This window comes from Pecten maximus, chromosome 1, assembly GCF_902652985.1.
Source record: "Pecten maximus chromosome 1, xPecMax1.1, whole genome shotgun sequence".
Classification (NCBI taxonomy): domain Eukaryota; kingdom Metazoa; phylum Mollusca; class Bivalvia; order Pectinida; family Pectinidae; genus Pecten; species Pecten maximus.
This window is the reverse complement of record NC_047015.1, coordinates 34517074-34545018: the sequence shown is the minus strand read 5'-3', so window position 1 is coordinate 34545018 and position 27945 is coordinate 34517074. Positions and strand designations below refer to the sequence as shown.

Here is a 27945-nt window from a genome sequence, read left to right as displayed (position 1 = left end):
AGGCACTCTATATCAGAGGGAAAGACGCTCTATATCAGAGGGAAAGGCACTCCATATCAGAGGGAAAGGCGTACCATATCAGAGGGAAAGGCACTCCATATCAGAAGGAAAGGTGCTCCATATCAGAGGGAAAGACGCTCCATAACAGATGGAAAGGCGCTCTATATCAGAGGGAAAGGCACTCTATATCAGAAGGAAAGGTGCTCCATATCAGAAGGAAAGACACTCCATATCAGAGGGAAAGGCACTCAATATCAGAAGGAAAGGTGCTCCATATCAGAAGGAAAGGCACTCCATATCAGAAGGATAGGCACTCCATATCAGAGGGAAAGGCACTCCATATCAGAAGGAAAGGCACTCCATATCAGAAGGAAAGGCACTCCATATCGGAAGGAAGGGCACTCCATATCAGAAGGAAAGGTGCTCCATATCAGAAGGAAAGGCACTCCATATCAGAGGGAAAGGCGTACCATATCAGAAGGAAAGGTGCTCCATATGGGAAGGAAAGGCGCTCCATATCATAAGGAAAGGCACTCCATATCAGAAGGAAAGGTGCTCCATATCAAAAGGAAAGGCTTTCTATATCAAAAGGAAAGACGCTCCATTTTCATTAGAAAGACGCTCCATATCAGAGGGAAAGGTACTCCATATCAGAGGGAAAGGCGTACCATATCAGAGGGAAAGGCGCTCCATATCAAAAGAGAAGGCGTCCATAACAGAATGAAAGGCACTCCATATCAGAAGGAAAGGCACTTCATATCAGAGGGAGAGGCGTACCATATCAGAGGGAAAGACGCTCCATATCAGAGGGAAAGGCGCTTCATATAAGAGGGAAAGGCGCTCCATATCAAAAGAGAAGGCGTCCATAACAGAATGAAAGGCGTACCATATCAGAAGGAAAGTCGCTCTATATCATAAGGAAAGGCGCTCCATATCAAAAGGAAAGGCGCGAAAGGCTCGTGGTCGTATGAGGATGAAATTCTAGAAGGACTTTAGTCTAAGAAAGCATGGCATAGGGAAAAGAAGGCAAGTGAAGACAAAGATCACAAGTTCCACGATAAGGACAGCATATCAACGGTCTTGTTAGTGTCCCCAAAGTACTATATACAGAATCTTATATGGGATACCAATAGTTGTGTTATTAACACATATTGTGTTCCACACAGGGCCTGGAAGGTCCACTTTATCGTGCCCAAATCCGTCCCAGGGAGCAGTCCGGCTCTGTGGACGTACCGGATGGATGGGGCATGTATCACTAGAGGGAGATTCAGTCCACGGCGGTCTCAAGTACAGTCCACTCTCTCGTTGCCTGAGCTCAAATCTTTGACCATGATAGAAGACGTAAAACTACCAACCAACCAACCAACAAATGATCTAAACATTAGATATATACACATGTAGACTTAATATCAGTAAGGATTTTAAGAATGCATTATGAGACATTTCTTCGTTAGTGTTTTAAATCATGTATAGTATGCATTGTTTATCCGAAGGATAGGTATGCTAATTTCCTTGTTCGGGGTATAATATGCTATTATATAGCCGATTTGTCACTATGATCATGGTTTACTACGACTATAAAACATCTATATCTATTAAGTTTGTCGCATTTATTCATCTACACTGTTAACAAAAACATATTGTTAGTAATGATGATTAATATACTGTTATGAACATCAGCTACATGATCCGAGCCATTATCGATGTTTTAAAAGTGCACAGAAGCAAACCAACAAAACAATCACGTGACAGGGTCACGTTCGACATGCGAAGAGTAAGGAGAATTACTTAGTAGCGTCTGACATGTACCCGCATGCGTGTGTGGTATTGATAAAAGATTACTTTAAGTAATTACGATAAGTGCTGGAGTTTTAAATAATGGACATCTCGTTAATCAACCCCATGCTCAGTAAGGGGTATTAAATACTTCAATCCGTAGTTAAATATAACATGATAGGGCTTGATTCAAACATTCATCAAGCGCTGACATTAATTTAATTGAGCATTAGTGAAAGTTGTTATAAGAAATCCTTCGACATAAAAATACAAAAACCAATATATTGGGAACTTGACGATTTTAATTATCCAGAACAAGTTCGTTTTTTTTTTTTAAGTTTAAGCTTGTCATGCTTCCTATCAAAGTGTTCACCTCAAGCAGCCGGGATTCATCGATTCGATTTCACTTGATGCTGCCAATACAATTTCCGTTCTCAAGAATATAGGTTACCGTAATCGGAATCATTAGAGGTAAGGAAATCCGAGGTAGAAATAAGGGATAATTCGACACGATTCATTGTTCAGGAAGCAGGTATCCAGATTACCACTGATGTTATTTGTTGGAGAAGTCATCACCGACTTACTTTTCAAGCTTTCGTGTGAGCTAGATTTTTCGAAATCCCCGATGTGTTTTATTTTAGCATGGTGGTGGTAGAAGTTGCGTTAAGTTGCTTTATTTCCTTAGTAATTACCACGTTTACTTCGAAATAATCTTGTCTAATGCGTCATTTTAAATCAGTTAATGTTCGTTCTAGTTTTATGACAAAGCAACGCATTTATCTCAAATTATCTCAAATTTTATCTTATTTTTATTTTTGCCAAAAAATCCCTGAATTTGTAAATATGTAAAAATTGATGGATAAACGCATGTGTAATGTTTATGTATCTTAACTGCTTGCATTATTCGATCAATATTACAGAGGTATTTTACAGTACAGCTAATCCCATGTATTATGATACACTACTTTCCAGAGAAAAATATAACAACTAAGATATAATTTTAACATCCTATAGCAGTCAATTTGAACCCCATGAAATGGACATTAGGCCCATTACAATCATTAGAGCTACTACTAAGTGTGGAAATGATTGGGAAAAGCTGTATAATAACTCAGAAATCTTAATACTGTCCGCCTATAGGTCTAAAAAAAAAAAAAAAAAAAACATAGATAAATAAAATTGCAGAAAAAAATACATTGATATGTTGGTAGTTTACCCTCATACAGCACACAACCAAAGATGCACATTAAAAATGCGAGACATGAAAATATAATGTGGATTCTATTTTTCCACAGAAGTAACAAAACAATCATTACAAAAGTAATTGGAACGCGTTTGGCGTTCAACGGCATTGTCTTATCGGAATAGAAAACCCTTAACGGAATATTTCTGGCATGTCAACTTAAATATATTTAAACCTGGAATCCTTAGAAAAAATTGCGAGGTTTCTTTCATAATGTTATGTTAAAAACGCTAAACATTTTACTGGTTTGATTACTGTGGAATCTTGTTAGAGTTATCTCCCCTACGTCGGTGACTTGTTGGTCGACACATGTATATTGAGAGTAACATTCCGTTTGTAAATCATAACGAAAAACATAAGTGCCCGAATACATATCAACAACAACAAAAAAATGTTGTTGTTGTTTTGTTTTTTTTAATTAAAGGGACATTCTTTCGTTTGAATAAAGTTTATGTCATCAAAATTAAACTTACTACAAAATATTTACAACTTTTTTTTACTCTCAAGATAAACCTTAGTTCTTCGAGTATTAAGTCTTAAAAATTCTTAATTCGACCCCAAGTATCACTAATTACCGCACAAACATACGATATTTGTATACGATAAGCCCTTTTCCTGTACATGTCTGTGTCACTTGTAGACACAGAGACTTATAAAACCATCGTTCTAATATAGATTTCATCAATAGAAATTGCGCATATTTCTTGAGTGCGAACGAAGGGATGTCGCTTTAAAGGTCAAATTGAAGGAACGCCCACTGACGGTTCTGTCGCTCAACGGTTTTTCATAACCTAGACACGATAGGATGATACATCACCCGGTTATATTACAATGGAATATCATAATCTAGACACGATAGGATGATACATCACCCGGTTATATAAGAATGGAATATCATAACCTAGACACGATAGGATGATACATCACCCAGTTATATTACAATGGAATATCATAACCTAGACACGATAGGATGATACATCACCCGGTTATATAAGAATGGAATATCATAACCTAGACACGATAGGATGATACATCACCCGGTTATATTACGATGGAATATCATAACATAGACACGATAGGATGATACATCACCCGGTTATATTACAATGGAATATCATAACATAGACACGATAGGATGATACATCACCCGGTTATATTAAAATGGAATATCATAACATAGACACGATAGGATGGTATGTCAACCTATAATGTATTCTATAACACTGAAGTGGTCATCTGGTTATATTACACTGAAACTGTTTAACAACATGTGTTATTACTCTTATATGATAACATCCGGTTATATTACACTGGAATGTTGCATCTTCTGGTTATATAACACTGGAATGATACGTCATCTGGTTATTTTACACTGGAATGATACATCACCTGGTTATATTACACTGGAATGACACTGAAATGTTGCATCTTCTGGTTTTATTACACTGGAATGATACATCATCTGGTTATATTACACTGGAATGATACATCACCTGGTTATATTACACTGGAATGATACACCACCTGGTTATATTACACTGGAATGATACATCACCCGGTTATATTACACTGGAATGATACATCACCTGGTTATATTACACTGGAATGATACATCACCTGGTTATATAACACTGGAATGATACATCATCTGGTTATATTACACTGAAATTTTGCATCTTCTGGTTATATAACACTGGAATGATACGTCACCTGGTTATATTACACTGGAATGATACATCACCTGGTTATATTACACTGGAATGATACATCACCTGGTTATATTACACTGGAATGATACATCACCTGGTTATATAACACTGGAATGATACATCATCTGGTTATATTACACTGAAATTTTGCATCTTCTGGTTATATAACACTGGAATGATACGTCACCTGGTTATATAACACTGGAATGATACGTCATCTGGTTATATTACACTGGAATGATACATCACCCGGTTATATTACACTGGAATGATACGTCATCTGGTTATATTACACTGGAATGATACATCACCCGGTTATATTACACTGGAATGATACGTCACCTGGTTATATAACACTGGAATGATACGTCATCCGGTTATATTACATTGGAATGATACATCGCCCGGTTATATTACACTGGAATGATACATCACCTGGTTATATTACACTGGAATGATACGTCATCCGGATATATTACACTGGAATGATACATCACCTGGTTATATAACACTGGAATGATACATCATCTGGTTATATTACACTGGAATGATACATCACCTGGTTATATAACACTGGAATGATACATCATCTGGTTATATTACACTGGAATGATACATCACCTGGTTATATAACACTGGAATGATACATCACCTGGTTATATTAAACTGGAATGATACATCACCTGGTTATATTACATTGGAATGATACATCACCCGGTTATATTACACTGGAATGATACATCATCTGGTTATATTACACTGGAATGATACATCTTCTGGTTATATAACACTGGAATGATACGTCATCTGGTTATTTTACACTGGAATGATACATCACCTGGTTATATTACACTGGAATGACACTGAAATGTTGCATCTTCTGGTTATATTACACTGGAATGATACATCATCTGGTTATATTACACTGGAATGATACATCACCTGGTTATATTACACTGGAATGATACACCACCTGGTTATATTACACTGGAATGATACATCACCCGGTTATATTACACTGGAATGATACATCACCTGGTTATATTACACTGGAATGATACATCACCTGGTTATATAACACTGGAATGATACATCATCTGGTTATATTACACTGAAATTTTGCATCTTCTGGTTATATAACACTGGAATGATACGTCACCTGGTTATATTACACTGGAATGATACATCACCCGGTTATATTACACTGGAATGATACATCACCTGGTTATATTACACTGGAATGATACACCACCTGGTTATATTACACTGGAATGATACATCACCCGGTTACATTACACTGGAATGATACATCACCTGGTTATATTACACTGGAATGATACATCACCTGGTTATATAACACTGGAATGATACATCATCTGGTTATATTACACTGAAATTTTGCATCTTCTGGTTATATAACACTGGAATGATACGTCACCTGGTTATATTACACTGGAATGATACATCACCCGGTTATATTACACTGGAATGATACATCACCTGGTTATATAACACTGGAATGATACGTCACCTGGTTATATAACACTGGAATGATACGTCATCTGGTTATATTACACTGGAATGATACATCACCTGGTTATATTACACTGGAATGATACGTCACCTGGTTATATAACACTGGAATGATACGTCATCTGGTTATATAACACTGGAATGATACGTCATCTGGTTATATTACACTGGAATGATACATCACCTGGTTATATAACACTGGAATGATACATCATCTGGTTATATTACACTGGAATGATACATCACCTGGTTATATAACACTGGAATGATACATCATCTGGTTATATTACACTGGAATGATACATCACCTGGTTATATAACACTGGAATGATACATCACCTGGTTATATTACACTGGAATGATACATCACCTGGTTATATTACACTGGAATGATACATCACCTGGTTATATTACACTGGAATGATACATCACCTGGTTATATTACACTGGAATGATACATCACCTGGTTATATTACACTGGAATGATACATCATCTGGTTATATTACACTGGAATGATACATCACCTGGTTATATTACACTGGAATGATACATCATCTGGTTATATTACACTGGAATGATACATCACCTGGTTATATAACACTGGAATGATACATCACCTGGTTATATTAAACTGGAATGATACATCACCTGGTTATATTACATTGGAATGATACATCACCCGGTTATATTACACTGGAATGATACATCACCTGGTTATATTACACTGGAATGATACATCGTCTGGTTATATAACACTGGAATGATACATCGTCTGGTTATATTACACTGGAATGATACATCACCCGGTTATATTACACTGGAATGATGTAACATCTGGTTATATAACACTGGAATGATACATCACCTGGTTATATAACACTGGAATGATACATCACCTAGTTATATTACACTGGAATGATACATCGTCTGGTTATATAACACTGGAATGATGCATCATCTGGTTATATTACACTGGAATGATACATCATCTGGTTATATTACACTGGAATGATACATCACCTGGTTATATTACACTGGAATGATACATCACCCGGTTATATTACACTGGAATGATACATCACCCGGTTATATTACACTGGAATGATACAACACCTGGTTATATTTCACTGGAATGATACATCGTCTGGTTATATAACACTGGAATGATACATCACCTGGTTATATTACACTGGAATGATACATCACCTGGTTATATAACACTGGAATGATACATCACCTGGTTATATTTCACTGGAATGATACATCGTCTGGTTATATAACACTGGAATGATACATCACCTGGTTATATAACACTGAAATGTTGCATCTTCTGGTTATATTACACTGGAATGATACATCGTCTGGTTATATTACACTGGAATGATACATCACCTGGTTATATAACACTGGAATGATACATCGTCTGGTTATATAACACTGGAATGATACATCATCTGGTTATATAACACTGGAATGATATATCATCTGGTTATATTACACTGGAATGATACGACATCTGGTTATATTATACTGGAATGATACATCATCTGGTTATATAACACTGGAATCATACGTCATCTGGTTATATTACACTTGAATGATACATCGCCCGGTTATATTACACTGGAATGATACATCGCCCGGTTATATTACACTGGAATGATACATCATCCGGTTATATTACACTGGAATGATACATCATCTGGTTATATTACACTGGAATGATACATCATCTGGTTATAAAACACTGGAATGATACATCATCTGGTTATAAAACACTGGAATGATACATCACCCGGTTATGTTTCACTGAAACCATACAATATTCGGTTTTAATTACACTGAAACAATGCAACATCCGGTTAGGTTCACTGAAGCGATACAACATCCGGTTATACCACACTGAAACGATACAACATCCGGTTATATTACACTGAAGCGATACAGCATTCGGTTATGCCACAACATCCGGTTATATTACATCGACAACCGGCTTACGTTATTAACGATATTTATTGTTACTATGTAGATATTCATATATAAGCTGTTCTCGTGGCAAGATCTCCTTTTCAATTCTTTAAAAGCACTTTCCTTCTAATTTCTTAAAATTCGTCTACGTGTCTATCATTTGTCAAGTTAGAAAGTTTATGGTTCTGACATACTGAATTCATTTAAAGTGTTGTCCTGGTGCTGATTGCTTGATGTTCGGCACTAAAAAGGAAGCACACTGTATCCATGACTGATCTATCCCAGTGCCAGTATAAATTACTAGGAATAAGGTACACTGATATTCTTGTGACTTGACATTTCAGTAGTTAACCCTTCACCTTTACCACTGAAGTTAGAACTGTCCTCTAATGAGGTAACCGAGCTGACGTAAAGTCGGTAAACCATCCAACAGCCAATGCTTCCCATTTATGTGGACGTCAATCAGACAGTAGAATGTGTCTCGATCAGGAACAGAACACATTCCTTCCTCCTAAACAATAAGACCAAAAGCGAGATATTTCCGAATCAAGTGTTCAGAAACACAAAGGGATTATGTCCACAAGAAGATACAAAATAAAATTCCTCATCCTGAAAGGGCTCATCATAATAACCACTTTGTAATTGATTTCGGATCTACTCGATCTTACGCTCAATTTGTTTTTTTTTTTGAATGATGCTAAAACCTGTTGTGTCATTTGTACAGTACAGCAGGTATACTATGTTTTTACGTCTATCATTGACTTGTACGAATGATCAAAACATTTGGAACTTTTCCCTTAAGTTTAAATATTTCAGGTAATCACTCATTTGGACCAAGGAACCGATGAACTTACCCCATTAGATAGCGCCCGTCGTCAATACCACCTTGTCTCAATCGCTGCATCCCCAGAACGAACTGGTGGTGTTTGATACAATTATGGATTTATTGGAATAAATTATGCTTGAATGTATACTTATCCTTCTTCTGTAGAACTGACATGCTAGTGCATAAAGGTCTTCAGTAATCTTGAATGAGTGGAACTAAATATAGCATACATTGAGACTTATCCGAGGGAGCGACAAAACCAAAAACGGGAAATCAAAACTGACACCAAAATTTAGTTTTTATCAACTAATAGGAAAGCAATATTTTCAAGGAAGGTCCCAAAATGTTAAGTTGTTTTTAATATTACATTAATGAGAGTATTTTACCATGGTCACTGAAATATAATTAGGTGAACGATGCCGACAATTTATGCCTCTTGTATTTAGAACACATCTTTTTTGAGTTACTTTGTTTACATGTGGTTGTTGTTGTTTCAGTATACATGTTGTTGCTTATATGGGTTCATCATTGACACAACATTTATACAATAAGTTGTCATGATTTTGATACAAAGTACCTGCTGTTGCCGTTGTTGCCATTGTTGCCGTTGTTGCCGCTGTTGCTCCTTCTTATAATAATAATAGTTTATACTATAGTCCCTTTTTATAAAGGTATCTCTTACACGATATCGATATAGCTGATTTCATCATCTATTGACTATTTACGCTGTACCAAAAATATACCACTCCTACAGCACAAAACAACCGATATGACCTTAGTCGATAGAGAATTTTGATTCCAAACGGAAATGTAGATAAATCTACAAAAGCATATATCCTTCAGTTCGCGTGTACTTGTAAGGAAACTATGTTTCTAAAAATTACCGTAGTGGAAAGACTTTCTAAAAAAGTGCTTTCCTGCTTAAATATCATGATATTAGTTCACGTGATCAAAGATCATATTTTTTACATACCTGACGCGATATCTTCGTCGAAACATTGATAGACTTAATCCTTATTCTTCTGACATACACTTTTGTTCATTACTTGTATCGAGGACATTGATCGCAATGACGACACCTCAAAGAAACCGAGAAGCTGCCAGAAGACGTGTACAAGCTACTTGATTATTCCTAGCTCTGACCAATGGTAAAGCTTCAACCTGAATGTGACAGAATATGTGTGTTTACATGTTATGTAAAAGCAGGAGAGAAAGTCTAATTGGAGCCAGGCGGATAAAGCGCGAGCTCGTGTTCTATAATTAGAATCGATTTTCTTTCAGACGGATAATACATTTTTTTCTTTGAAATAGCCATTGTAATGATGTTTGCTGATTTCGTTATAACTTTGTCTATTATACTTTGATGCTGCGACATGACAACGATCCATGATTGATTGGACTGGACATAATTAGGCACGTCTTCAAAGAAACCAAGACATATCTTGGAATTGATTTTGTCATTGCAATAAAGCCGCTCATCGTTTAATAATTCACAAACTGATAATGAAAAGGGAAATATTGTCTGGGGAGCACTGTATTTTACATTCGATTTTTAATTGCAGATGTCACTTTTGCGTGTCTGAGAAATGCACTTGAAGTGATCTTGAGTTACTGTGAAAACCCAAATTTATGATAGAGCTTTAGCTATGGGAAGATCATTCAACAATGGAATATCCAAAATGGTCTTATTCTAGAGCTTAAGAAACAGCCCTATTACTTGGAACGCAGATCTGTAACTTTTTTGGTCATCACCCTAGTTCTAACTATTGTTCAAGAGTTTCCATTCATATTTCTTTAGTATTTCGTTTTAATGTGGATATGCTTTTTTTTTTTTTATCTTTTCTCTTTTTTCTTTTTTTTGTCTCGTAATATGGAAAAATAAGTGAAAAATACATACGATATAGCAGTACTGCTTGGCATTGTCTACTTTAACGAGAAAGTTCCGCTCCAATATCTGTATAAAAAGTTTTTTGCATAACTTATGACATTTCCACCACACACTTCATTTAATCGATTTCCAGCTGCCGACTGATCCATTTTTAGTGTTCAAGTAACACTACTTCTTGACTCTATCATTAATCATATAATCATGTCTCTGTCCCTATCCTCTGTTGTTGATCTCAAGTCACACCTAGTGATAATTGTAAACCAGAGTCCGACGACGTGACCAAGCCTAATTCTTAACAATCTGTTGTGACGACAGTTTGGTTTTTCTTTTTTCACGGACGTGTCCTTTGTCCATGTACTCAATTGGTCACTTAGGACAGTGTCAGTGCATGATGTAGTCACTGAATGACCTTCTTTAGCGTCACCAGACTGTTTTGGAGACTTATCGAGTATGCTTTAATTTCCAAACCCGGATAGCTGACCTTCATTGGTTGGCCCAGTGTTACCATTTTATCGTCTGGTTAACACTGTGTGCTGTTGGCTCAGCGTTGGATAAACGGTCTATGGCCAAACAGCAGTTTGATATAGTAAAGATAACGTCTATGTTTTGCGTATGCCCAGTACTGGTTACACGTTATGATACAATCTGTTGACCATCGTGTCATACACGATAGTTCGCTGTAATTGTCTAGATGTTTTTATCACAGAATGCATATTAAAGTTGTATGTGTTAAAAGTATAAACAGGTGGGATTGAACCCTGTAAACATTGTATTACATGTAAAATCTACCTTGTAGTAGGCTTTCTTATGATATGTTGTATCACCTCGACTGGATAGTATTGAGCTTTAGAATATTTATTCGGAAGACAGTATCCGTGTTTGTCAACGTACATGTATGAAACTGTTAGTGAATACCAAGTTCTAACCTAATAGCTACGGAGGTTGATTATGAATTTTACTATTTAACTAGAATCTTACCATTTACAATTGTTGTGTACTAGTTATATGTTAATTGTAATATATCTACATACAGGGACTGAACATCAAAGGATACCGACAGTGAGGTGAATTAAATTATAAAATACTGGCTGAGTATCGGTAATGAGTTTACCGTGAAGGATAAGTAGGAGAAAACGTGGATATCAGAAGAGAGGAGACAGAAACATTCACTGATTAATAATTAGTGTATAACGTATTGATATGAATTACTCTTATATATACAACACTGTTTTTAGTTGTCACAACACTGGTCCAATTTTAGATCTATATATCTCTCTCTAGATTTCTGTTGTGCAAAACTGAATTATTTTCAGTAATCTAAATATTAATATCTATTCTGTTTAATTGTTGTTAACCTGAACAGTTTATGAAAGAACTGCAATACATAGTTTAGGAGTGTGATGACTATTTCAGAATTGTGAAGAATATTCTAAAATTGTGATAAATATTTCAGAATTCTTTTCACTTCATTTTTCTTTTCGAGGACATATCCTGCGCCAATTACTTTAAAATAATGTCTTAGGTATGTTGATCCTATAGAGGATACCGATGAATAGAACCGTGGCCTTCTTGGTCAAAGGCAAATACACAGTCTAACCTCAAACCGTTGATTGGGTCTTTGATTAATTTTGCCTAACGTCCTATCAACAGCAATGGTCATTGGAGTCATTTAATAATGTATGTAAAGTGAGTGTATTTACTAAATGTGTGTGTTTTCGGGAGGCTGCTATAGATTTTAAGAAGAACGCATGTCGTATTGTATGTGGCTTACATACTTATTAGCGCATGTAGGTGTCGTGTAGGTTATAACCTGTTGGAGAAACACGTGATGTTTCCCATTTTTCGACATATATGGCATTTAACCATCGTAAAGACATGCCATAAATACCATTTATTGAAGCACCATATCGTTACCTAGTTAACACTTTATACAAACCTGGTGCCGTATGTATTTATGGATGCCAATTAAGACCACTGCTAATGTAAGGTGTATAGACATACGATCGATCGCTGTATACCAGGGATATCAGATAGGGTCAGACAATTGATACTGACAGCGCCTGGTGACACTTGTCAGTGTAGGCACTCTTGTAATGGTAATGCTGGCAATTAACCGGGCCAACATATTAGACCACTGCCTTACCAGATGAAATTTCCCTTGTCATGGTACAAACTGCGTTTATTCATATTTGGTATTTCTGCGAGTTCGCCACAAAACGGCATGATTTTATCACATTGTTTTACAACATACCATAAGTCGTGACTCTATTTTAAAGCATATTTTACATAATGATTTCCTTATCGATATCATTTATGATATATGAGAAAAGTGAAAGGTATTTCATCTTTTTTCTTCTTCTTTGCTTGTTAATGTATCGCAATTAGGAATAAAGATAAAAATGTATGATAAGAAAGAATCAGGAAGTAGACAGTAATATTGATGAGAGACAGGCAACTGAGGTATACCAATATCGGTTACTACGGGATTGTCTCTTCCATTTCCCCTTGGTAAACTTTACAGTCAAATAAAGTTAAAGCATGCAGACGAATTATTTTTTTCTTTTGTAAATTAGATGTAAATTTTGCATACTCATAAAAGCTAAGATGCTTTATTGATCGATATATAGAATGTATATGGTTACATTTTTTTTTATTTTTTTTTTGAGCTGGTTAAAAAAGGAAATTGAAAATAATACCAAAATTCGTTATCCATACTCCACATTGTGTTCGTATTAACAGTTTGACGTCATCGTAAAGTCTAAAGCCATGTGAGAACGAGTGTCAGGAAAAGAGAAAGGAAAGAAAGGAAACTATCTGAAATGTTAGTTGGGTAGCAGATCAATTACATTTCAACTGCATTTTCACTGATTCCAAACAAGACATTGGTATTTTGTCTAATTTCTCTGAAAACAGGATATGTAGACGACACGAAAATAAAATATGGAGAGAAAACGATAATTTTAAAGACAGGATGTCGTTCTTAAATGTTCTGGTTTTATTTGGTATCATAATACGTCCCAAGAACACAATTAGGAGAATTAATGACGGTGTAAACATGAGCGACGTGGCCATTGGCGGACGCTCTTAATAGCGTGATCCCACAGAAATACCATAGCTGGACACGGTAGCGTGATACAACCATGGAGAACCAGTCCCTTCATTTAAGTAGCAATATAAATCACCGTGAGGGTGAGGGTGCGTGTATGAGGTTGTGTGGGAGAGGAGATATATTCTTTTTTCGTAGTTCTCTTTCAGTAAGCACAAAAGCACAGATAACACATGTTAGCTAAACTGAGCACAGTAATCCCCTATTTATCAAACGACGCGGTAGGAGGCAACAAGTTTTTTTCCTTGGTTTCTTATGTAACTCGCAAAAAGAAAAGCAATAAAACGTCGTTTGGGTTTAAGTTTTGTCTGTATATGTACTTTAAGTTTGTACTTGTTGAGATATATCCTTGTCTGGAGCATTGTATATGTACTTCAGTATGTACATGTACATATATCAACATGTAAACAGAGGACATTACAAGCTCATGTTGCCACTATGTAAGCCAATTCCAGACAGGGATATATCTGTCACTGAATAACCACCGGAACTGCTGTGTGATGCCCCATTTGCTTAATGCATTACCCATTTAACACGTTTACCTTTCATGAGAAAGCTGTGAACTTTTGCTTTGTAAAGTCTTGATACTGCTCTATACATATATATATAGACTGACTGCATGCAATATCCCCAAGACAATCTAACACATTGAAATCCAATTTGTAAAAGAAGAAGGCGAAGTCCATTTCCAATTGCCTGTGGCGCTCAACATTGCGACTGTTCTAATTTCCTTCTGTTCTCACATTTGGTGGTGCAAACCATCTGTTACCATTTCAATTCCAATAAAAATTATTTACTTTAGGAGGTTTTCTGATATTTTGCTTTCCATTGAACAATGAAGGAATGATTCTCACTTAATTGAATTGTTAACCATTTTCTAAACATTTCTAAAATCATTTACAGAATTGTTATCATAAAGTCGGGAGCAGAATTTTTGATATGTTATTCAGCCTTTTGATAGGTGCACGAAATGGACTTATGTAAATCTGATACACTTATTGCAACATTTCGGATCTTAATTTTTCACTTTCCATTCAATCTGGCAGTATCTTGCTTCCTGCATTGGTATGGAGCGTCTGTGTACCACCCGAGGTAGATAATCTGTTTTGCCTCCCTGGCCGAGACCAGTATTTACGTATAATTGCACTATGAAAACGTCCTTGAGCAGTCTATTACGCTTGAGAGACCGTCCTTATATGACATTGGTCATTGTGGGGACGTAAATCCAAACAACAGATTGATCAACAACTACCTGATTTATATACCCATGGATTTCTATCAAATGCAATACATTTACTGATAATAAAGTTACCATGCCATTGGAGCTTAAATAAAAACAAACTCTGTATCTCTTCGAGGTATCACATGCAGCTATAGCCAATTTATAAATGAATGATCAATGTTGGTTGCTTGAAGCCATAAAACGCTTACGTTTCAGAGATATCAACGTAAAATAAAGCACATTCCCGCCACATGTGTTCCGACATAAATCATTTCGACTCAAGTTAAAATCACAGAAAAAAATCACAAATAATACCGTACATGTGCGTTGATAATGATTCCAGAATCACCACGGAGCTTGAGCTTGTTAGCGTGCCTTATACCATCTTTAACTTCACCTAGCCTCTGGTTAAGATACCTTTAGAAGGTAATGTAAATTAGTCTATAGTGAAGGGCAGGTGCGTTATAAACGAACCGTACCTGTAATAATAATTGGTGACAGATATGAGTTAATCTACAATGTACGTATGTTATATACTTAAACAATGATGTCGGCAATGACTAGACTGTTATAACGTTTGAATAACATGTTACCTTAAACATACAAAAACTGCTTGAGTTCTTAGGCAGGAATCATATACGCATGTTCACGCCAAGTTCAAAGCAACATACATTACTTGATCAAAGTGTGTAAAATTAGTTAATGTAAAAAAGAATAATTGTCATCAATATTCACTAAAACTAGGTAGCATCCTCGAATTTTCAGAGTTAGGTCGAAAAATGGAATATCACATCTGCGAACAATAGTGGAATTTTGAATTAACGTAGGGCAATGACTTAAGAAAATGACATTGTCAAATTGTAATACCGCAAAGATAAATTCATATCATGACAATAAAGTCTACAGTCTAACGTCTGCAAGAGATTGGTAAATGACACAAGGAATATCTATAGACGACGAAAGCAAACAGGCAAATAGGATGTAACTCCTAGTACATCCCCATCGATAAGATAGTATGCTACAATATGGAAGTCTACCAAAGCTCAAGTGGATCTTCAGACAAGATAAAATCCTTTAAAAAACAAGTCAACAAATCTTTCTTTGTTTAAATCCTCAAAACGAAATGCTCCCCATATAAAAACAATAAAATACCAAGGTTTCCTAAGATCAGATAACGACTTAGAAAGGTGATATAAACAAGATTACGGGACATGTCATACAGTAAAACGACCGTTAAAACGTTTCAATGGCATATGAAATCCTGATCATGTCAATATATTTGTATGGCGACACTTAATTGTTGCGTAGTAGGCACATCGTTAGTGGATATCGTCTCCAAATGACCTTATTACTTTCAAGGATATATCATCACATACAAACATTCACATACGTAGTGTAAAATTATTAAAGAAATCAGAATTGCTCGATGCAATGTATATACTAAGTACAATGTAATATTAGATTACTTTTCTTATAAATGTCTGATATTGTTTTCCTATTTCATACTAGTTATGATTTTGAAAAATATTCATTTTGATTAAATTATGATATTATTCGTTCAATGCGAGTTGAGCTTAGTCAAACCTGGTGATATTTTATAGGGCTATTCGACTTTGACTTTGGCATAATGTTATGTGTTTGAACACAATGAATTTAAATCTTACTACATAAAAATGTTCTCCGTGCATTTCGTAATAGAATGCCTTGAGAGAAACAAAACATCACAAATAAATGTATTAGCTACATTTGACCTTGTTCTTCATGTCGGAAGACACTTACCCTTCGGGATATGTAGTCATACTCACGTTGTAATTTTTAAAAGTTTCCATGTTAACCTTTATTTGTTCGAATAATTGCCAGTATACGCTTGATGTTTAATCTGGATTTTTTTCAAATGCGTTGACGCGTTGGGAGATATTTCATATCCCATACTAGATAAATCAATGTTCCCTACAATATCTACTTCAGCACGGTAGTCAGATCAGAAATCGTGTGTCGACACACACTTAAAGTTATATTAGCAAGGAAAATACGTTGGACCAGGCTATATACATTCATTCTGTAAACATGCTTACTGATTTGAGTTATATATCCATACATATTACAGAATGGCTAAATAACTCACAGTGCCTTCCTGGTAGATGGCTGTTTATCCTTAGAGAGTATGCCTAGAGGCGTTGTATGCTCGCGTAAAACACCATGGGAAGATGTTCTAATTGGAAGATCTTCTCGAGCCGCTATCTCTAATACTAAGCACGCTTCTTCGCCGTGTGACTAACTAGAGCCCAAGAGCTGAAATTGTATCTTTCTTTTGAATTTTTGTTCATTTTTTGTGTTTCACCTTTTGGTACATCATTATATTATATAGAATATATTTTGAGGAATAATGAGTTTGTTAAAAATGGTGCGAGTGATGTCTTGATTTATATCACCTGCAACCAGGATTAGAATTGGTCTTAGGTGGTCCTGTTTATTATACGTTATAAATCAATGAAATAACTAGGACCGTTATCATTTTAGTTTGAAAGAGGGAGCAAAATACCAAAAATTCAAAGTGTGACAACGTCAGGTCTTTTTTTATAATGCTTATTTCACCGAAAAATGTCGCAGGCATATTGACATGACATCACTTCCTGTTCATTATTCTGTCACCGGAATGGTGCACCTACGTTTGCCTGTGTGTCCTTTTCATTGTTCATCATCAAGCAGGAAGCATCTGTTGTTGTGCAGAATCAAATGTTGTATTATTATTCCTAATATTTACAAAGGTACAATGTTTTAATTACTAGACTTGGCAATCATTATATTTACATATGTTTATAAAACACTCGCCAAATACTATCTCCTGAATACAGATTCCCAATTGAACGTCATACCTACGTTAGAGTACTGTTCGTAGAATTTACCAATCCCCACCATTACCTCTCATATACTATATCTATTAAGAGTTTAATATTTAATTATCATGTTCTGTTTTTATTACTAAGTTAATGCCGAACTCTTATATCTTATATATATATTACTAAATCATTATTGAAGTCTGATATCTAAAATTCATATTCAATTGTGCTCCCTGTTTTGTGTGTTTTTGGTAAGTCTATCAACTTAGCACACGTCCTGGTTAAGTTTACGGTAAAGGTTCATAAAAAATCAAATTATGTTTCCAGCTTACGTTTTTACATTCATTTTGCTGTGATTTTTTGGAATCTGAACTCATTAGGGAATTCCGATGAAGCACTTTAATGTAGTTTGAAGGTATCACTGCAGGTGCTGATGTTTGAAACATTTTCATTTGCACGTGGTACAAACAATGATTAAACAAAAACACCAACGAGATAATTTAATCTATATAGTTATCAAGGATAGAAAACGTCATTTTGATGCATTCGTAGAGGGAAGATATCGAACAATCTCGACTTCAGAAGCACTAACATAAAAATACGGAAAACGGTAGTTACATCAGGGCGTGCAAACAAAACCGAATTTCTATAACAAAATTGTTATAATATTGACTCCAAATACTTTCGGGTAAATAGAAATGTTCAGCCAATTCCTCTTATCCCGGTATCCGTAAAAGTATTGTATACTGCTATGGATGTAGCAGTTGCATATTGTCTTCTAGACAAACGAGTTGTTATGATGGAAAGATAACTAGACCTATATGTGACTAGAACATATTCTGTGACCCTTTTCTGTTGTCGACAGAATTATGGTTCGATATATCACTGAACCGATGGAGACACGTCTGCTGGACAGGATGTGTACATGCGTGACACCTGTAGGTAACTGATTTCGTCTCTGATTGTTACGATACGACGGTAGGCATTTGAAACAACACGTTCACTGATATTGCATGCTAGCGATAAAAAGAGTCATTTGCAGACTTATAACCAGACCGATAACGTACTAGCCGCTGTACATTAGGGATACTGACAGACCATTTACTTTGTTGATACATGACTGGGTTTTCGACTCCCTTCACAATCCATATATGTGTAAAACGCCAGATGATTATGATAACGTTATTATTGGTTAGGTTCTAGTGTTTAAGAAACAATGAAGCATATAAAAGGACATATCACTGCACCATAAGGACATATCACTGCATCATAAGGTCATATCACTACATCATACGGTTATATCACTGTATCATAAGGGCATATCACTACATCATAAGGTCATTTCACTACATCATAAGGTCATATCATTGCATCATAAGGTTATATCACTACATCATAAGGATACATTAATACACCATAATGATATATCACTACATCATAACGGCATATCACTGTATCATTACGACATATTATATAATAAGGGCATATTACTACATCATAAGGTCATATCACTACATCCTAAGGTCATATTACTGCATTATAACGACATATCACTGCATTATACGGTCATATTACTACATCATCAGGTCATATCACTGTATCATAAGGTCATATCACTGTATCATCAGGTCATATCACTCGCCATAAGGTCATATCACTACATCATAAGGTCATATCACTACATCATAAGGTCATATTACTGCATCATCAGGTCATATCACTACATCATAAGGTCATATTACTGTATCATAAGGTCATATCACTACATCATCAGGTCATATCACTGTATCATAATGTCATATCACTACATCATAAGGTCATATTACTGCATCATCAGGTCATATCACTACATCACCAGGTCATATCACTGTATCATAAGGTCATATCACTGCATCATAAGGTCATATCACTGCACATAATGTCATATCACTACATCATAAGGTCATATCACTGTATCATAAGGTCATATCACTGCACATAATGTCATATCACTACATCATAAGGTCATATTACTGCATCATCAGGTCATATCACTACATCCTAAGGTCATATCACTGTATCATATGGTCATATCACTACATCATAATGTCATATCACTACATCATATGGTCATATCACTACATCATAAGGTCGTATCACTACACCATCAGGTCATATCACTGTATCATAAGGTCATATCACTGTATCATAAGGTCATATCACTGTATCATAAGGTCATATCACTGTATCATAGGTCATATCACTGTATCATAAGGTCATATCACTGTATCATAAGGTCATATCACTGTATCATAAGGTCATATCACTGTATCATAAGGTCATATCACTGTATCATAGGTCATATCACTGTATCATAAGGTCATATCACTGTATCATAAGGTCATATCACTGTATCATAAGGTCGTATCACTACACCATCAGGTCATATCACTGTATCATAAGGTCATATCACTGTATCATAGGTCATATCACTGTATCATAAAGTCATATCACTGTATCATAAGGTCATATCACTGTATCATAGGTCATATCACTGTATCATAAGGTCATATCACTGTATCATAAGGTCATATCACTACGTCATAAGGTCAAATCACTACATCATAAGGCTATATCACTACACCAAAAGGTCATTTCACTACATCATAAGGTCATATCATTGCATCATAAGGTTATATCACTACATCATAAGGATACATTAATACACCATAATGATATATCACTACATCATAACGGCATATCACTGTATCATGACGACATATTATATAATAAGTGCATATTACTACATCATAAGGTAATATCACTACATCCTAAGGTCATATTACTGCATTATAACGACATATCACTGCATTATACGGTCATATTACTACATCATCAGGTCATATCACTGTATCATGAGGTCATATCACTGTATCATCAGGTCATATCACTCGCCATAAGGTCATATCACTACATCATAAGGTCATATCACTACATCATAAGGTCATATTACTGCATCATCAGGTCATATCACTACATCATAAGGTCATATTACTGTATCATAAGGTCATATCACTACATCATCAGGTCATATCACTGTATCATAATGTCATATCACTACATCATAAGGTCATATTACTGCATCATCAGGTCATATCACTACATCACCAGGTCATATCACTGTATCATAAGGTCATATCACTGCATCATAAGGTCATATCACTGCACATAATGTCATATCACTACATCATAAGGTCATATCACTGTATCATAAGGTCATATCACTGCACATAATGTCATATCACTACATCATAAGGTCATATTACTGCATCATCAGGTCATATCACTACATCCTAAGGTCATATCACTGTATCATATGGTCATATCACTACATCATAATGTCATATCACTACATCATATGGTCATATCACTACATCATAAGGTCGTATCACTACACCATCAGGTCATATCACTGTATCATAAGGTCATATCACTGTATCATAAGGTCATATCACTGTATCATAAGGTCATATCACTGTATCATAAGGTCATATCACTGTATCATAAGGTCATATCACTGTATCATAGGTCATATCACTGTATCATAAGGTCATATCACTGTATCATAAGGTCATATCACTGTATCATAAGGTCGTATCACTACACCATCAGGTCATATCACTGTATCATAAGGTCATATCACTGTATCATAAGGTCATATCACTGTATCATAAGGTCATATCACTGTATCATAAGGTCATATCACTGTATCATAGGTCATATCACTGTATCATAAGGTCATATCACTGTATCATAAGGTCATATCACTACGTCATAAGGTCATATCACTACATCATAAGGCTATATCACTACACCAAAAGGTCATATCACTACACCATTAGGTCATATCACTACATCATAAGGTCATATCACTACACCATTAGGTCATATCATTACACCATAAGGTCATATCACTACATCATAAGGTCATATCACTACATCATAAGGTCATATCACTACATCATAAGGTCATATCACTACATCATAATGACATATCACTACATCATAACGACATATCACTGCTACATCTTAAGGTCATATCACTACATCATAAGGTCATACCACTACATCATAAGGTCATATCACTATATCATAAGGTCATATCACTACAACTTAAGGACCCAAATAAGATGAACAGCCTATATAAAACACAAGCCAAAGGAAAGCAATCAAATGTGATATATTATGGGCTATTTGAAGGTATGAAAACACTGTTTCAATCGTAACAAAGAAACAGTAAATTGATTAACACTCTACATTCTTGGTCTTACAGTTCAGAATTTCTTTGCGTGTTTTGTTTTTCACCTAGGGAGAGATCTCATTCATCCACGACATTACATGACCACCCAGAAAGTTATTTATGAAGAAGAGATAAACATCTAAAATCAAATGGCCGCTAATGATCATGCAATCTATTTCTCGAACGGTAGAAGTAGAATAATCGATAAAAACAAAATATCAACATAGTGTATTGTAGTAATCCTTCCACGCTGGGCTTGATTGTGATAAATCACTTTTAAAGACGGGTTTTATGTGAGGCCCTTTCGGATTCACGCGTGTCAATTGAAGGAATATGATATTGCGGTTTTGCAGTTCAGAAAATAGCATTCAAATTCCTAAATTGCAGTTACAAGCATAAACCTACCTTTCTGAACAAAGTAACATGTTTCCTGACAGACCATCTTTGAATGATGGTAAGCATCCATTGGTTATCCAACGAAGACAACACACCGAGACCATTAAACAAGGTCGAATTTATAAAGATTTATGTACCAAAACAAACACAAGGCAGACGTCTATAAAATGTGTACTTTGCTCCCTGCTTGGCGGTTAAATGTCGTTAAAGACAGTATTTTTTCGGAATATCCAGGATAATCATGGTCATATGATGACTCCCTTCTAGGGAGATACCTATGAATATAACAAAACGCAGAAAGAAATAGAACACAAGAGACAAATGAAAATATAAGGAACCTTAGTCTTCCCCCCTGAGTAGATCTTACGATCTATATGCAATGTATCGTATTCTTTAGTTCATTAATGTTCCACACACATTTATTTATTGTGACTTATCTCATTCTTATCATTTTTTTTTTTTTGTATATTTCATTCCGACGTTCTTTAAAATACGAACCCCAATCCTGACTTGCCAAGCACAAGACCATTCTTCGTGGTTAACAATGTCCGTAAAATAATTAATTACAAGAAGCTGAGAAATCAGCCAATATCAAGGCCAGACTATCTGCGATGTTCATGTAGTAATTAAACTTGGTAAGGAATTAATATAAAGTAAGGGAGCCTACTATCATGTTTTATTGAAGTGTGTTAAAATGTGTATGAATGTTTAAAGGTCATAGTTTCCTATACTTCAGTCTAAACTCTCCTTCAGGTGGAATTTGGTGGCAGATCAGGATTTTTAGCTAGGGGTAATTTATTGTTAGTCTGGTTGATAAGCTGGAAGTGTTGTACGAAAGCCATGTCAAAAAGTAAAGCTTGAGAAATACATGGATACTGTTTGTTAAGCATGATCATGTGTAGATGGAGTGAATCACAAATTTCATTCAGATAAATGAAATTAAAAAAAAAATGGTGAGGAATGCTCATCATTAGCATAAAGGATATGGACACCGGTCACTTTATATATGATTATAATTAAAGACTATCTTTGTAACATAATTCCGTCTTCTTTCATATTATCACACAAAATAGGATACGTTTCACATTTTTTAAGTTCTACAGTTTAAGTCAAGCTGACACTGTGAAAGGTTATTTGACAATATGTATCTTTCTGTTTTACACGATTTACATAGGCGCGACATGTGTGTTTATATTTTAATTGCACAGATACAACAAATGCTACGAAGTATCAGGCAATGTGTTGCCAGATCAACCTGTAATGGCGAAGTATGTACTGTGTGTAGCTAGCCATTCCGGTAATTCTACAATACATCTATCACTAAACGTCAAAGGTCACAGTGTACATCAATTTAATATGTTTATACACTATTTCTCACATACCTATACTTCTCAGGGTGATTCCGTGGTTCCTAGCGATGGGATAGCTCCGTCTTACATGGGGTAGTGAAAGACATTTTATGTAGCGTAACCATGTCGCAAATCGATAACGTCATCAGTTTCGACACACATTTCATGGGACACTGATGATTACGCAATCAATTGGTCTCTCATTTTCATTCTTTAAGGGGTAGCAATTTTCCTCGGAATTGCAATCTATGCTTTGATTAATATTCCATCAAACGCCAACAACCAAGAAAAGCCTTCGTTAACTCAGTCTGCCTGATGTATAACACGATTTGAGATCACCTCCAAACTACTTAGCTCGAAACAAACTACAGTAAAAGACATTAACGACAGCTATGTTAAACCATTCTACCAAATTAGCAGAAAACACCATATATGTTCATCATACAAAAGAGCATCTCAAAATGATTATACAACATTTGAAAGCAGATGTATGGAACGTTTTAAAGCTTCTCAAAGGTATTTAACAACCACTTTGATGTCATTTCCACGACATAAAGTCATTATCTTAGCTTAGTGTTTCTCTTCCCGAGGAATTTGATAGGTCTGCTCACTTTAACTATCGGAAATTACAAGCGTATCATAGACGGAACACAGAAGAATCCCTGATGTACATGCTATCATGTTATGTATAATCAGTTTAATTTGGAAAGGCAGTCACTCTACTTAATATTGCTAGAAACATATATCAAAATATCAATCAATATCTTTCACTACTGCTCATATCAACGCTCTAAGAACCTTGCCATTATATTCTATTATAGTAGCTACAAGGTATGCTTGCAGTCTGGAATAGCCGAATCATAATAAATTCAGTTTCCGATCTGATGTAATATAGCAGAAAATGATATTCAATTGTTTCATTAATACCACCGTTGTTTCCTCGCCAGAATCACATAAATCGACCATATAACCATAGTTGAACAATCATGCAAACCATCTTTTCCCTTACAAATTGAATAACAATATTGTTCTATTTTTGCTCTGACATCCGACGTCAGCCTATGCGTCCATGGAGTTAGCTTTGAATCTTACAATTATCTTCTGTATACATGCAACAGGTCGTCGGTATTGGAAAATAACGGTACATCAAAAGATCTTTAAAAAAAATTCGTCTACATTTTATTTTGCACTATAACACTCAGTTTTATATGTTGCAGAAAGAAGGCAATGGTTTCTAAAATACCCAAATAAAGTTAATCTACAAGCCGGTGATGGCTCCTGCAACATCGTGGATTTCATGTATTGTAATTTTATTTAAAGGGACGATGGGTAGACACGGATATACCTGGTGTCGGTTTTGAATCAATGTTTTTTTTATATCTTTAACCTTTTTTCGTATCTCAAGGCCTACCATTGACCATAGTAGTTCTAATGATACTAGAGCCAATTCGAAAGTTTTTTCAGTGAAGACCATTTTAATCACCTACACCCATACTCTAAATTGCTAATGCCACATTAAGATCAATGCATGACTTTAAGGTCGAGTAGATTTGAAGGACTTTCCAAAAAATATATACTCTATGACTGATAGACGTTGGTAACCAAGGCTAAAAGTGTGGCCGTTCAATACAAAGAAGAAAGTAGGCAGACAGTCAAATTAGTGAACAGTATCAATTATAACAATATTGATTTAGTCTGTTTGAAAAATAAATCAATACCAAAAAAGGACAGCAACCTGAGACAAAACTGTCATATAAGTGGGAAAGTAACATTCTCAACGAATTTTGTTTGAACCCATTGATATCATACAATTCATAAGGCATTACAATATATCTTGCCAAACATATGTCACCATTTTCACACCAATGTACACATTATACCGATACGACATTTAAAAGTACATATTAGATTACATACATCTGAATTTGTTAAGTCTTCTTGAACTATCCTTATTTGGAAATGATATTTTAATCATAATATTATGAATGATATCAATATGTATTCATTAATTACCAGTAACACATCCCCGTTAAGGTTACTGTTCAAAACTCATTTAGTATGCATTAATCATGGAAAGTGCGTCACTCAGATAATGTTAGCAATAATAATTAATATATCAGGGACTACGTTTAATCAACCCATCTACGGAATCTGCTAACATAAACGGGGGTGTCAGCTAAAGAGTAATATCATGTCATTTCAGCGAATTTTTTGTACAGATTAACTTATAAGGGTACTTTCATGTCATTTTAGCAAACTTTCTGTACAGATTAACTTATAAGGGTACTATTATGTCATTTCAGCAAACTTTCTGTACAGACTAAATTAACGTGCATATATTTGTTATTTTATGTCTTAATGACTGTAAGCCAACGATGGAATTATACTCTTCTTACAAAACGTAAATGTTGAAAATTCATTATTTTCCTCCAGTGCATAATTTAAGCCAAACATAAGCAACAGTTCAGTAGCATTCACATTGTGTCTTAAGGGAGGATAAAAAATTGTAAACAAAGATAATTGTAAACAAACAACAAGATGGAAATCATGTTTATAAGTCAATATTTTGTCTTAAATATCTACACTACTCTTACTAGCAAACTGTTTGAAATTTCATCAAACAACGATGCAGCTAGACTTATGCACATGATTCATATTAATATTCTTGTTTAGAATATGATACAAACGTCATCTGGGTTTACGTTGTCTAAAACTCTAAAAGTGTACCACAGCGCTGTAGATATATCGATAAAATGTTAAATATCACCGTGCAGTAATCTGCATACAAGAGACAGTGCACATTATATATCAATATTAAGTATTTTCCTTTGGCACACAATAAGTCAATAATTGAAAACAAAAGCAAAAAACATCAACATTTTATACAATATTACCTAAATATTCTGAATGAAACATTCTGCATATCTACCAGACATTGAAAACCAATTAACAGCACTGTAGCATCCTGTCATACATACCTGTACTCTGGTGTTCGTCAGCTGCTAGTAGACGGTCTGAGCGTTGATGCTGGGTGATGTGTGTCTATGCTAGGGCTGATAGCCTTTTAGTCATCCTCTCTCACTTTGAGATTATCTCCAAAGCCAATATATGGCGAACGCCCGGTGCCATCGCAACAGAGGCGACTGTACATTACATGTGGGGCAATCATAAACATATACACTGATACAGTGCACTTGTGTCCTGGTCTATCCTGAGGCCAAATCCACGTGACATACACTCTTGTATATATTCTTGTATATAAACAAATAGTTAATCTAACAACAACATGAACTAAATAAACAAGAGAAATGTGCCTACAGCAGATGTTGTAAAATCCTGTTTATCAATGTCAGTTCTAATTGTTCCGATCAATTACTATCACCCTGTAAAGTAATGTCCAGTAGCAGGTGGACAATAAGGTCAAGTAATTAGAACTTGGTAGTAGGGTAAACCTTTCTTAATCCCTGAGATGAACTTTTATGATGTGTTGGTTATGTAACTTGCGGGAATAATCTTACTTTCATCTATTTGCTAATATTTGCCACTGCGCACCAGATGAATTATTATTGGAATGCTTCTTATCACTTTTTTTTTTTATAAATTCTCTTTTTTGTGTTTGTTTAATTGTTGGTACAGATTTTAATGTCCTCTACATTCCAAAGGCCATTTAAGACGTGTTTTACAAAGACAGTCACAATAGGATCAGTGTGCTGTCTTTCATACCTCCCCAACTTAGTACACTTGATAACATATTGCTGATGTTGAATTCGACTACATTTAATGTTTCATGGACGTAATAGAAAACATCT

The 27945-nt window shown here is 35.3% G+C and overlaps 1 protein-coding gene across 2 annotated transcripts in view; it reads right to left on the bottom strand.

Moving 5' to 3' along the window:
• The window catches only part of LOC117331557 (GTP-binding protein Rhes-like), a 57706-nt gene extending 30405 nt beyond the window's left edge, over window positions 1-27301 (bottom strand). Inside the window, exon 1 of one of the 2 annotated variants that reach the window (XM_033890353.1) lies at window positions 27115-27301. Coding sequence is in view for 1 of the 2 variants with exons in the window: in XM_033890334.1 (XP_033746225.1) it covers window positions 10030-10055 (26 nt within the window). In the remaining variant the exon portion in view is untranslated. Of the gene's footprint in view, window positions 1-10029; window positions 10113-27114 lie in introns of those variants that run through there. The other variant, XM_033890334.1, reaches the window with a different exon arrangement.
• Between the last annotated feature and the right edge of the window lie 644 nt (window positions 27302-27945).